General features: G+C 46.2%; 1 protein-coding gene across 3 annotated transcripts in view; it reads left to right on the forward strand.

The window, feature by feature from the left end:
- Nucleotides 1-13,305, forward strand: part of BAG1 (BAG cochaperone 1) — a 148,683-nt gene that overhangs the window by 52,557 nt on the left and 82,821 nt on the right. The window contains exon 1 of one of the 3 annotated variants that reach the window (XM_077269541.1): nt 12,685-12,821. The exons of 1 other annotated variant lie outside the window; for it this stretch is intronic. In XM_077269541.1, the coding sequence (XP_077125656.1) occupies nt 12,782-12,821 (40 nt within the window). In that variant the 5' untranslated portion in view covers nt 12,685-12,781. Of the gene's footprint in view, nt 1-12,684; nt 12,822-12,858; nt 13,019-13,305 lie in introns of those variants that run through there. One more of the 3 variants, XM_077269540.1, reaches the window with a different exon arrangement.

Genomic DNA, 13,305 nt, shown 5'->3' on the forward strand with positions numbered 1-13,305 from the left:
GAACGTAGCCTTACAGAGCAACTTCAGGACCTTCCTAGAGGACCAATGGGAGCTGCAGCAGTACCTGAGCATGTGACCCCTGACCTCCAATGAGAGGTCTTACCCTGGGCATGCTTAGAAGGGAAAAAGCAGGACTTAGTCCCAGAGACGTCTGCTCGCCGCTGACCAGTACAGGCTACAATGTCTGAGCCTGGGAAAGCAGCAGAAACCGCACAGTATCAGGCTGAGCCAGACGCTGGGACCGACGTCACCGCTGAGCAGGCTCCACTGCGGCTGGAGAGGAATGGCAGACTGCAGCGGAGATGGTTCAAGATTCCCCCTGTGCAGAGGTGGGAACTCAACCCGTAATACAAGGATGAGCTGTGGCATTACACAAAGAAGCTCTGAATATAGTGTAATAGTGATCACCAGTGACATTATACACAGGATCTCTGTATATAGTGTGTGTGTACAGGTAATACAGTGATCACCAGTGACATTATACACAAAAGCTCTGTACATAGTATACAATGTCAGTGTACAGGTAATACAGTGATCATCAGTGACATTATACATAGGATCTCTGTATATAGTGTCAGTGTACAGGTAACACAGTGACGTCCTTCATCTTTGCTTATCTTTTTTATGCAGCCCAGACTGCCATCACTTCTTCCAGCCTGGACTCGTCTCTGCATAAAATAACACATAGTTACCTAGATCACAGCTTCCAGAGCACATTCCCCACTCTTTCCCTTTCTTCTACACTACTGTTAAGTCCTTCTCAGTCCCTGGCTTACTAGAGGTAGGGATCCCATAGAAATGACACGCAGCACAAAAGGTTGTGTGATCATATACAGGGGAAGCCCAGGAGCACGTCTGACTCACTGGGCTCTACCCCCTCCTTTTATATAGAAAAAAAGTTAAACATTTTACAGACATGCGTACAAGCGCTCATATTTCACATCCTTATACAATAACAGTCTATACTAGAGATAAGGTTCAGCTTGGTATGTAGGTAAAAGGTTACAACACAGAAGGAATGCGTCCATAAAAGGAAATGTCAATTTTGCTTAAGTTTCTTGAAATAAGCCAGATGTCTCAGGAGAAAGACACAATGGATTCTTTCAGTCTAATCTCCACAATTCCCCCCTTTGACATATTCTTTTATTTTTATTACCATAGGGCCAAAGACAAAGCCTTTATTTTTGGTATTACACATGCACACACTTATATTATTAATAAGAGAATCAAATCTAGTATTAATTCTTCTATCGCAAATTATTTTCTTCTTTAGCAGTATACTAAAATATAAAAACAAAAATTAGTACGGTAATATTAATTTATACTCTTGCATCTATTACACAAAGTTTATCTGTGCATACTGAGATACCCTTTATACCTACGGGAAGCCATTTATATGCTCCTTCTCCGCATATCCAAAATGTACCTTCAGGCAGATCCCATAGAGCTGAGTGCTGCAATACCAATCTGTGAGCCAAATCCACAAATCTAGATACATTCTGAAGCATACACCAAGAGGGTTTTTGTCCCAAGGGGCTACAGTACCCGGCTGCGGGATTTCCACATACAGGCATTCCATTGACATACTCATCAGATTCATTACAAACCAGGTTCCCCGGTTTGCTTGTACAATCGCTTGCATTACCTTGGGGGAACAACTCAGAATGTTCCCATTTTCTATTATGTATGTATCTTTCCAATACTACAGGTTTGAAGGCATCAGAGGAAGGGACGGTTGTACTGAAACTGAGCTGTAGATTTTCAGTGGGGACCTGTCCTAGATCAGTTAATCCAGTCTTATTCCTAGGTACCCATTTTCCTCCCTTGAATGCTAAATATTGTAGATGTGTATTACTCCCTGAGAGATTACCCTGCCACCAAGGAAATTCTACCCATCCCACAATTGGTATGGCGATTGTAGTATTCCACAGCCTAGCATTACCAGTTTGTTTGTTGGCCAGGTTGTCTGAACAATTAGGCCAAGCGAATATTTCTTCTGCTGACACGGGAACTGCTAGATAAGGTATACTTGTGGCTGATACCGGGGAATGGGTACAGATCCAACAATCTGTCAGGGTTTGTGTATTGTTTAACAAGTCATGCACTAATTTTCTATGATGTTGTACGAATCTATTGTTCAAAGGGGTTAGAGAATTTAGTCTTTCCCATGCCTTTGTCGTGGTTAATACTATTAACATCAATATCATGAGTTTATACTGCTTTTTTTGCAATGGCTTGCATGTATCCATGATGCCTTTCCTTCAAGCTTGACTGATGTAGGTGTTGTCAACAGGACTTGGAAGGGTCCGTCAAACCTTGGTTCTAGAGCCTTTCTGGTGTGTCTTTTTACATAGACTTGATCACCTGGTTCCAACTTGTGACTTCCTTCAATGTTGTCAGGATCTGGAAGGGAAGCAAAAACTTGTGCATGCACCTTAGTTAATTGTTTCTGAAGATTTTGCACATAAGAAGTCAATGACTCAATATTTAACACAAGTTGCTGTGGAAAATAACATCCTAAATTGGCAGTCCTACCAAACAAAATTTCATATGGAGACAGTTTAGTCTTACCCCTTGGGGTATTGCGTATTGAGTAAAGGGCCAGTGGAAGGCATTCTGTCCAAGGCTTTCCTGTTTCAGCCATGGCTTTCTGTATTTTTAATTTTAAAGTTCCATTCATGCGTTCCACCTTACCAGAACTTTGAGGATGATACGGAGTGTGTAACTGACTTTCAACACCCAACATTTTCAGTACATTTTGAAATATTTCTCCAGTGAAATGAGTACCCCTATCTGACTCGATCACTTCAGGGAGACCGTAACGGGGTATCAGTTCGGCAACTAGCTTTACAGCAGTGTTTTTAGCTGAAGCCTTCCGAACTGGATAGGCCTCTGGCCACCCTGAGAACATGTCCACACACACCAACACATACTCATACCCATTACTTTTTGGCAGCTGGATAAAGTCTATTTGTAATCGCTGAAACGGATAGAGAGGTCGGACGTGGTGCTTCATAGGGGTCTTTGTTGTCTGTCCGGGATTATGTGCCAGGCATATAGCGCATGCAGCACAATAGTCTCTTGCATAGTTGCCAAAACCTGGAGCCAACCAGACTTGCTTTGCCAGTAGTGTCATTGCATTTGCAGACACATGAGTAGGGTGGTGCAGTCCACCAACTACAATCGGGTACCAGGCTCTAGGTAGACATATTAGTCCATCTTTCTTCCAAATTCCTGCTTGTTCTTCTGCCCCTTCCTTTTTCCATCTATCCCTCTCCTCTTCTCCTGCATCTTCCTGTGCTTGTCTCAGTCTATCTTCAGTATTTTCTGTGGGGTTTACAGTATGAACCTGCTGTAAGGGTTTGACTGCCGCTGCTTTGGCTGCTTTATCAGCCCTATCATTTCCCCTAGATTCCCTAGTGTCGAGTCTCACATGTGCAGCTACCTTGATTACTGCTACTTCTTTTGTTTCTTGTGCAGCCTCTAAGATCTGTTTGATCAAAGAAGCATGTTTTACAGATTGTCCTGACGCTGTCATGTAACCTCTAGCTCTCCAGATTACTCCAAAATCAAACACAATACCATGTGCATACCTAGAATCAGTGTATATATTAGCTGTCTGATTCTCAGCTATTTTTAGCGCTTCAATCAATGCTGTTAGTTCTGCTTCTTGTGCAGACTGTTTTGGTGGAAGTGGTTCTGCTTTGAGAGTTTCAGATTCTGACACAACTGCATACCCTGTATGAAAGTTACCTGTGTCATCTGCAAACCTATTACCGTCTATAAACAGCTCTAAATCTGGATTTTGAAGTGGTGTTTCGGATACATTGGGTAAGCCTGCTGTTTCTTGTAAAATGAGCTCTGTACAATCATGTGTGTCTGTAGGGAAAAAATTTGCGTGTGAATCAGTGTCCTTATTCCCCCCTTCAGACTCGAGAGGTAGCAGTGTTGCTAAATTAAGAGTCTGAAGCCTTGCAAATGTGATAGTAGAGGGGAGCAGCAAAGAACACTGCAGCCGCAAATGTCTGGCCATGGAAATGTGTTTTGGTTGGACCTGGTTTAATATCCCATAAACATCATGTGTAGTTTGAACTGTGAGTGGATACTCTAGGACAATTTCTGATGCTTTGTCCAACAATAGTGAGACAGCAACAACTACACGTACACAGGTTGGCGCTGCTCTAGCTACGGGATCTAACCTTGCTGAAAGATATGCAATTGGTCTTTGTTTCCCTGCATGCTTCTGGGTAAGAACTCCTGTAGCATGGGAATCAACTTCTGCAGCCATAAGCTGAAATGGTTTGGTGTAGTCTGGTAGCCCTAACGCTGGAGCTGAAACAAGGGCATCTTTTAATTGTTGGAACGAAATCTGACCTTCTTTTGTCAACAAATAAGGTTCACTTTTTACACAGTCATACAGTGGTTGCATTAGTTGACTGGCATGTATAATCCATTGTCTACAATGAGACACTATTCCTAAAAATGCTCGTAGCTGTTTATGATTTCTAGGCTCATTCATCTGTCTTATTGCTTCAGTTCTTTGAGGTGTAAGATGCTTTTTACCTTGAGAAATGCAATGACCTAGAAAGACCACTTTGGTCTGACAAACTTGTAGCTTTTGTCTATTCACTTTACACCCTTCTTTTTGTAGAAAACATAGTAAACTTACAGTGGACCTTTCTGCAGTTTCTAGATCTGGGCAGCAAAGTAGTATGTCATCCACATACTGTAAAATTACTACCTGTGGTTCAGGTTCAAACCTCTGAAGGACTGTTTGTAGGGCATTTGAATAAAGAGTAGGGGAGTGTATCATTCCCTGTGGAAGGCGTGTCCACGCCAACTGTTTGCCCTTAAATGTAAATGCAAACAAATGCCAACTATCTTGGTGTAAAGGAACCGAGAAAAATGCATTTGAAAGATCTATTACAGTAAACACTTGAGAACTGGCTGGTATCTGTGATAGTAACGTATGAGGATTGGGTACAACTGGGGTGATTGGATCTAGAACTTTGTTTATTTCTCTTAGATCATGTACCATACGATATTTGGGCATAGAACCCTTATCAAGAGTTCTCTTCTTGACTGGATACAGAGGAGTGTTAGCAGGTGATTGTATCTCTACCAAAACTCCTTTCTCTCTATATCCCTCTATCTGTTTTGTAATCGCTAATTCCTGCTGGGCACTCACAGGGTATTGTCTGAGCTGTGGGAGAACAGTTCCTGGTTGCACAGATAATTTTACAGGAGAAATATGCAATAATCCCACATCAGTGTCACCCTGTGCCCACAGTGTTTCTGGGATCATTGAGAGGTCTAGATCTGTGGTGTACTCTTTTTCTTCAGTATAATCCTCAAAAGCCTGAATTCTAACATATTGTTCTAATGTTTCTGCATCATCAGGGATAGTCAGCATAACTGTGCCATCTTCCCTAAAATTGATGTTAGCTTCTAATTTCTTTAGTACATCAGTTCCTAACAGACATGTTGGGGCACCTCTGGCATACAAAAATCTGGATGCAAAACATTTAGGTCCTAATGAGACCTCTAGGGGCACAGTATATGGCAGTGTTCGAATTACCCCATCATAACCCTCAGCAAAAGTTGTTTGTTCTGAAATATCTTCCGGATTCGGAAGAAAATCTTGATTCAAAATTGAGGAAGTTGCACCTGTATCTATCAAAAATGGAATCTCTCTCCCCCCCACATTCACCTGTATCATAGGTCTTCTAGCTGGTAGGGAAGTTTGTAACACATTGAGTCAATCTGAATCTGGTATGGGACCATCTATGATGGTAGATTTCTGCTGGTTGTCCATTTGGGGAGGGTTATTTCTGGGAACAAATTTGCCTGACTTTATATCTGCCAACTTCTTCCTGCACTCTCTTTGGAAATGACCTGGCTTTTTACAGTAGTGGCAAGGAAAATTGTGTCTCACTCTTCCTCCTGTATTAGCTTGTGCTATTCTAACAGGCTTACGATTCTCTCTCATATCCATGGCTATTCCTAAACATCGTTGTTTCACAATATTTGGTTGTTCAATTGTTCTCCAATCTGGAGTAGAGGATTTAAATTTTTCTCTGATTTTCGGATCTAGCCCCTCTATTAATTGTTTTGTAAAAAGTCTCCTTACTGAAGCATCAGTCAAATCCAATCCTTCATCCCTAAAGCTATTTTCTAGTTCTTGACTATATTCTTCAATACTTTGCCCAAATTTCTGCATAATCACACCCGTAGATCCCCTTTCCCTCTGTTTTCCTCTCATGAAAATTATTAATGCCTCTGTGAACTGGGTACCTGATGCTTCTGTCTGTAAGGCACCTCCTTCTGCCACTGGTCTATTGGGCTGTAGGTGTGTCAATAATTCCTGAAAAAGTCCGGGGGACATTTTCATTCTACATAATTCTTCCCCGTCCGCCCAGACCCCAGCATGAGTCTGCATGATTTGTTGTATATACTGCGCAAACCTTATGGGGTATTGAGTGGGATCAGGCGCATTATGCAGGAGGGACATACCCTCAGCAGGGGACCAAGGAAAGTATTGTCTGGTCTGATGATATCTGGTGTTCATTACCCCGTCAGCACCAGGTTCCCTAAAGGGTCTTGGTACTACCCTAACAGGGGCAAGTACAGCGCCATATCTAGGTGTACCACAGGCTAGGCAATCATTTCTCCAATCTGGATTTTGTTGTCCACAGTGTGAACATTCCCATCCTCCTACCCCACCAAGATTGGGATACAAGGCTGGAAATTGTTTTCCTCCTTCTACTCTTCCAGATGGTACAAATGATTGGGCATTTGGATCTAGGTAAGAAGGTGGAATACATCCTTTCCTTCCTATAGACCATTTGAAAGTGTCTGGATCATATCTCCAATTTTCTTCTCTTGCTGTTTTTGAGACTTTTATCATGCAGTGCACAATATCTTCCCACCCATTGTCTTTGATAATTCCACCTCGTTCTTTACTCAGTTTTTCCCATTCTGTACTGAACATAAGTGCTTCTGAAATTCCCAATTTTTCTCTTACCCTCCTAATCTGCCTTCTGACTATCTTTCCACATCTTTCCTGTATGATATCTGCTGCTTCCACTTGTCCTAAGACGGTTTTTGTCTGTTTATTTCCCATTTTTCTTTTTCAATATTAGCTATGACTACCCTAGGTGACGTTTGGACAACCACTTCCTCTGTTGGTGGCGTCTCGTTGCCTTCTCTCCTAGGGAGCTAAAATATTGAAAGGCTTGTCTGCTCCATTTCTTCTAATATGCAGGACGTACTTAAGTGCTATTATGCACGCAAACAGACCCAGCAACACCATACAGATCACAAAACTTTCTGTGTCAGTTAGCATACTTGTCCCAGGCTCATGAAACCGCGTCCTGGGCTCATTCTATCAAACCTTATCCAGAAATGAAGGAGGTTAAGCACTTAATTGAGAGTCAAGCATGGGCGGAGGTCTCCCAGAAGGACGCAACAACATGACCCAGTTAGGCTGACTTCCATGTATAAGGCTTATACCCCAACTATTTCGGCTTATTTTTCTACGCACTTTTGCTCTTCTTTCACAACATACCACAACCTTCACACTGTTCACACACTGCCAGGGACAGGACTCATAAATCTATACAATATGGTAACCCGAGTTTTATAGGTATCTACTCACTACTAGACTAACCCAGCGTGACACGGCTCATAGAGATCTTTCGGATAATACAGGGCAGATAAAAGAGAACTAATAATGTCTCTTACCTGGCCAGGTTTTTCAGTTCATTTGCCGTCCATTATCCCAGATCTCCGTTGTCCGTATCCGCAGGTAAATCTCGAGCAAATACTCTCACCTCAGGTCCCTGTTCGGTGCGCCAAAGTAATGTTAAGTCCTTCTCAGTCCCTGGCTTACTAGAGGTAGGGATCCCATAGAAATGACACGCAGCACAAAAGGTTGTGTGATCATATACAGGGGAAGCCCAGGAGCACGTCTGACTCACTGGGCTCTACCCCCTCCTTTTATATAGAAAAAAAGTTAAACATTTTACAGACATGCGTACAAGCGCTCATATTTCACATCCTTATACAATAACAGTCTATACTAGAGATAAGGTTCAGCTTGGTATGTAGGTAAAAGGTTACAACACAGAAGGAATGCGTCCATAAAAGGAAATGTCAATTTTGCTTAAGTTTCTTGAAATAAGCCAGATGTCTCAGGAGAAAGACACAATGGATTCTTTCAGTCTAATCTCCACACTACACATCTGAATACAAATATGCACCCACCATTAATACATGATTGGTTATTATGCAACCCACCATTCCAAATATTAATTATAATGCACCACTGTGCCCCAACTAACTATACATAGCCACTTTCCCCACCTAATAAATATATAAAATTAGCCCCTATACTCTTTCTCCCAATTCATTACCAGTCACTGCATACTCAACGCCCCCCACTATGTATCTTCCACTCCCCCTGACTCATTATATTTACATGCCCCTCCCACCCCAAATCATTGTCATGTCTTCTCTCCCCCCACATTTAATACATCATTTACTACCTCATCCTCCCTCCACCCTCAAAATTCATTATTTGCTCTCCCCCACCCCTCACGTTCAAATCAATTGCTGTCCCTCCCTCTCAATTCATCATTTGCAGTCTTCCGCCCCCTCCCCAGTTCATCATGTGTAGTAACCTTCCCCCACTATATCATGTTAAATCCCCTTTTGCCCCCACTTCATCATGTGCAGTCCCCTTTAACCGCCCATGTCATCATTTCTGGTTCTGTTTAACACCCCCCACTTAATCATTTGCAGTCCCCTTTAAACCCACTCCCCACATCATGTGCAGCCCCCCTTAGGGCTTGTTCACACTATCCTTTTTTTCCTGCGGATTTTTCAGGTCCTGATTTGGGAAAACCGCAGTGCAAAACCGCGGTGGTTTTCACTGCGGTTTTTTGTGCTGTTTCTACTGCGGATTCCACTGCGGGTTTCCAGCTGCACTTTCCTATTGGTGCAGGTGGAAACCCGCTGCGGAATCCGCAGAAAGAATTGACATGCTACTTCTTTTTTTCCGCAGAAAATCAGCGCGGATTTTCTAGCGGAAAAAAGCAAAGTGGGCACAGCGGATTTTGTTTTCCATAGGGTAACATTGTACTGTACCCTGCATGGAAAACGTCTGCGGATCCGCAGCTGCAAATCCGCTGCGGATCCGCAGCAAAAACCGCAGCGTGTGAACATAGCCTTACTCCTTAAACCCCCCTCCCCCAAGCCATCATTTGCAGTTCCTCCTCTTCCCCTCACACATTTAACTCCTTTTATACAGAAAACAAAAATGTTTTATATACTTACCTCAGTCGCTCCCCAGCAGCGCGGCTCTGCCTCCAGGGTCCGGTACATATCATGTGGCGCGTAAGCGATGACGTCATCGTGCACATGACGTCACCTGACAGGAAGTACACAGAAGACGTAGGGAGCGGGAGCTGCACAGCCGTCAAGGTAAGACGGCCATGCACAGCTCCGAGAAAGCTCCTGGGCCCCAGCGCCGTCGTGTGCGCTGCAGCGATGAGGCCCGATGGACAGAAGCACATAAGCGGGGCCCCGGACCTGCGGGCACCTCTGTACTGCGGTTAACCGGGCCCCATACAGCAGTAAGGGAGTAATGCCCTGATAGCAGCCCTGGCTGCGAGGCCCTGACTGCAGCAACCTCGGCATAGCCCAATGCATGCTTTCTGGTATAGTCATGTGACCACCAGCGCCACATGACTGTCTTTTGTTGTCACATCTCTTTCTATGCTAAGCCATTCTGGCAGTTCCTTAAAGGGAACCTGTCACCCCCAAAATCGACGGTGAGCTAAGCCCACTGGCATCAGGGGCTTATCTACAGCATTCTGTAATGCTGAAGATAAGCCCCCGATGTTACCTGAAAGATGAGTAATAAAGGTTAGATTATACTCACCTGGGCGGCGGTCCGATCCGATGGGCGTCGTGGTCTGGTCCGGGGCCTCCTATCTTCATAGGATGACGTCCTCTCCTGGTCTTCACGCTGCGGCTCCGGCGCAGGTGTACTTTGTCTGCCCAGTTGAGCGCAGAACAAAGTACTGCAGTGCGCAGGCGCCGGGAAAGGTCAGAGAGGAGCCGCAGCGTGAAGACCAGAAGAGGACGTCATCTGATGAAGCTAGGAGGCGCTCGAACAGACCGCGACGCCCATCGGACCGCAGCGGGACCACCCCTGGGTGAGTATAATATAACCTCTTTTTATCATCTTGCAGGAAACATCGGGGGCTTATCTACTGCATTGCAGAATGCTGTAGATAAGCCCCTGATGCTGGTAAGCTTAGCTCACCCTCGATTTTGGGAGTGACAGGTTCCCTATAAGTAAAATGGCCGGCCTCCCGATAGTAGTCGTGGTAACGGTCTTAGGCTACGTTCACATTTGCGTTGTTGGGCGCAGCGTCGTCGACGCATACCGACGCATGCGTCCCTATCTTTAACATGGGGGGCGCATGGACATGCGTCGGTATGCATTTTCTAGCGTTTTACGACGCATGCGTCATATAGACGCACAAGACAGGGCGCAGGGGACGCTACATGTTGCAGTTTTCCTGCGTCCTAATTTAAAAAAAAACCGCATGCGTCGCACTTGCGTCATAAATGCGCCAAAAAAAAACCATTAGCGTCTATAGAAAACGCATAGGGCGCAAGTGCCTGCGTCGTCCTGTGTTGTTCGACGCATGCGTCTTTTGAAAAAAAAAAAAGTGAAGTGTCAATTTTTGTAACGTTGGACGCATGCGTCACAAAACACTGCGTTGTGCATGCGTTTTGCGTTGCGTTGCCGACGCTGCGCCCAACAACGCAAATGTGAACGTAGCCTTAGGCTACTTTCACACTAGCGTCGGTACGGGGCCGCCGCGCTGCGTCGGCCCGACGCATACTGTGCAAGCGCTGCACAACGGGGGCAGCTGATGCTGTTTTTCCACGCATCCGCTTCCCCATTGTGAGGTGCGGGGAGGTGGGGGCGGAGTTCCGGCCGCGCATGCGCGGTCGGAAATGGCGGACCGTCGGCACAAAAAAAGTTACATGTAATGTTTTTTGCTGCTTTTGGTCCGCCACAACACGATGCAACCGTCGCACGACGGTTGCGACGTGTGTCAATACGTCGCAATGCGTCGCTAATGTTAGTCTATGGGGAAAAACGCATCCTACAGATGACTTTGCAGGATGCGTTTTTTTCGCCAAAACGACGCATTGCGACGTATGCAAAAAAACGCTAGCGTGAAAGTAGCCTTAGGCTACTTTCACACTAGCGTCGGGCTCGGTCCGTCGCAGTGCATCGGGCCGAGGTCCCCGACGCTAGCGTTGTCTCCGCCGCACAACGGGGGCAGCGGATGCATTTTTCCAGCGCATCCGTTGCCCCATTGTGAGGTGTGGGGAAGTGCGTGGAGGTGGGGGCGGAGTTCCGGCCGCGCATGCGCGGTCGGTAAAAACATGTAACGTTTTTTGGTCCCGACGGTCCGCCACAACACGGCGCAAACGTCGCACGACGGTTGCGACGTGTGGCAATGCGTCGCAAATGCGTCGCTAAGGTAAGTCAATGCAAAAAAACCCGCATCCTGCAAGCACTTTTGCAGGATGCGTTTTTTTCGGCAAAACGACGCATTGCGACGTATTGCAGTAAACGCCAGTGTGAAAGTAGCCTTAGGGTATGTGTCCACGTTCAGGTTTGCTTCAGGCTTTGGTCAGGATTTTATGCAAAATCCTGACCAAAACTGCACCTGAGGTCACTGGTAGGTCACCTGCGGTGTGCCTGCGTGTTTTGCTCATTGTAGCAACATGCTGCGTTTTGAAAAAACGCACCGCGCATGCGTTTTCGCGGCAAAAACGCATGCGTTTTTTAACGCATAGTGGAGTCGGGATTTCATGAAATCCCCTCCACTATGCTGTAACATCTGGACGCTGCGTTTTTGACGCTGCGGAAAAACGCAGCGTCAAAAACGCAGCGTTTCCTGAACGTGGAAACATACCCGAAGGGTATGTTTCCACGGTCAGTAAACGCTGCTTGTTTGACACTGCAGCGTCAAACAAGCAGCGTCCAGATGTTCCAGCATAGTGGAGGGGATTTTATGAAATCCCGTCTCCACTATGCGTGGAAACCCGCTCGCGGCGGCCCTGCGACTCCGGACATGCTGCGCGTCTTTTCAGAACGCAGCATGTCCGTACACCTTGCGGGGACGCAGCGTCCCCGCATGTCATATCACAGGGCCCTATGGCGAGGGGTGCGATGATCCCGGATGTGTACTGTACACATCCGGCACCATCGCGTCCCATTAAGGGGGCGGGGCTTAGCGCCGAGCGGCGATCCCGCCGGCGAAACGGACCGTGGAGACGTACCCTTAGGGTATGTGTCCACGTTCAGGATTGCATCAGGATTTGGTCAGTATTTTACATCAGTATTTGTAAGCCAAAACCAGGAGTGGGTGATAAATGCAGAAGTGGTGCATATGTTTCTATTATACTTTTCCTCTAATTGTTCCACTCCTGGTTTTGGCTTACAAATACTGATGAAAAATCCTGACCAAATCCTGATGCAATCCTGAACGTGGACACATACCCCTAGTTTCCCACGCGTTGGCCGTTCCATTGTGGGAACCGCCCTCATCAAAAATGGCCGCCTAAGCGCTTCAGTGACCTGCAGAAGACAAAGCCGGAAGTTGCGTTGCCCGGCATAGGAAGTAAGCGTGACTGCAAGCATCGGCATAGATTTAAGTGACGGACGCAGCGCTGTGCAGTGGCAGACATGGCCTCTGACAACGGCTTGGCTGTCACCATCACACATGGTAATAAATGTCAGTCCCTCGGAGCGGCCGGTGTGTTCACGGAGCCGGCGGCAGCACGTCGTGTGGCCGGCAATGTCATCGCTGTGCCGGCTCCTGTGGCGCCACTCGGGCTGCATGGTGCTCCTAGGAAATGCAGAGGGCTGTTCCTTGCTTGTCAGATTCACGGCCACCGCAGACGTTGTTAGAGTGCTGGCCAGGTCACGTGTTCGGCTGGTTTGTAATCTCATCCCAGTGTGGGCCAGTGAGCTGTCTCTAATGCTAGCCACTGCCACCCAGAGGCTCCTGGGGTCGCATGTTTCCGCGTGCCTTTGTAGCGTGGTGGCACCTAACCCTAGGCTGGGAAAGCCTCCATCTAGTTTATGTCACATGTTCCTCTTCATGTCTCACATCCAGACCTAAAATATTACCCCCATCAATGGCACCCAAGAAGCTGGACCTGCAAAGCAAATGCTTCCAAGTAACATGGCCGGACAATGAAGGCTGC

This window comes from Ranitomeya variabilis, chromosome 6 (assembly GCF_051348905.1).
Source record: "Ranitomeya variabilis isolate aRanVar5 chromosome 6, aRanVar5.hap1, whole genome shotgun sequence".
Lineage (NCBI taxonomy): Eukaryota > Metazoa > Chordata > Amphibia > Anura > Dendrobatidae > Ranitomeya > Ranitomeya variabilis.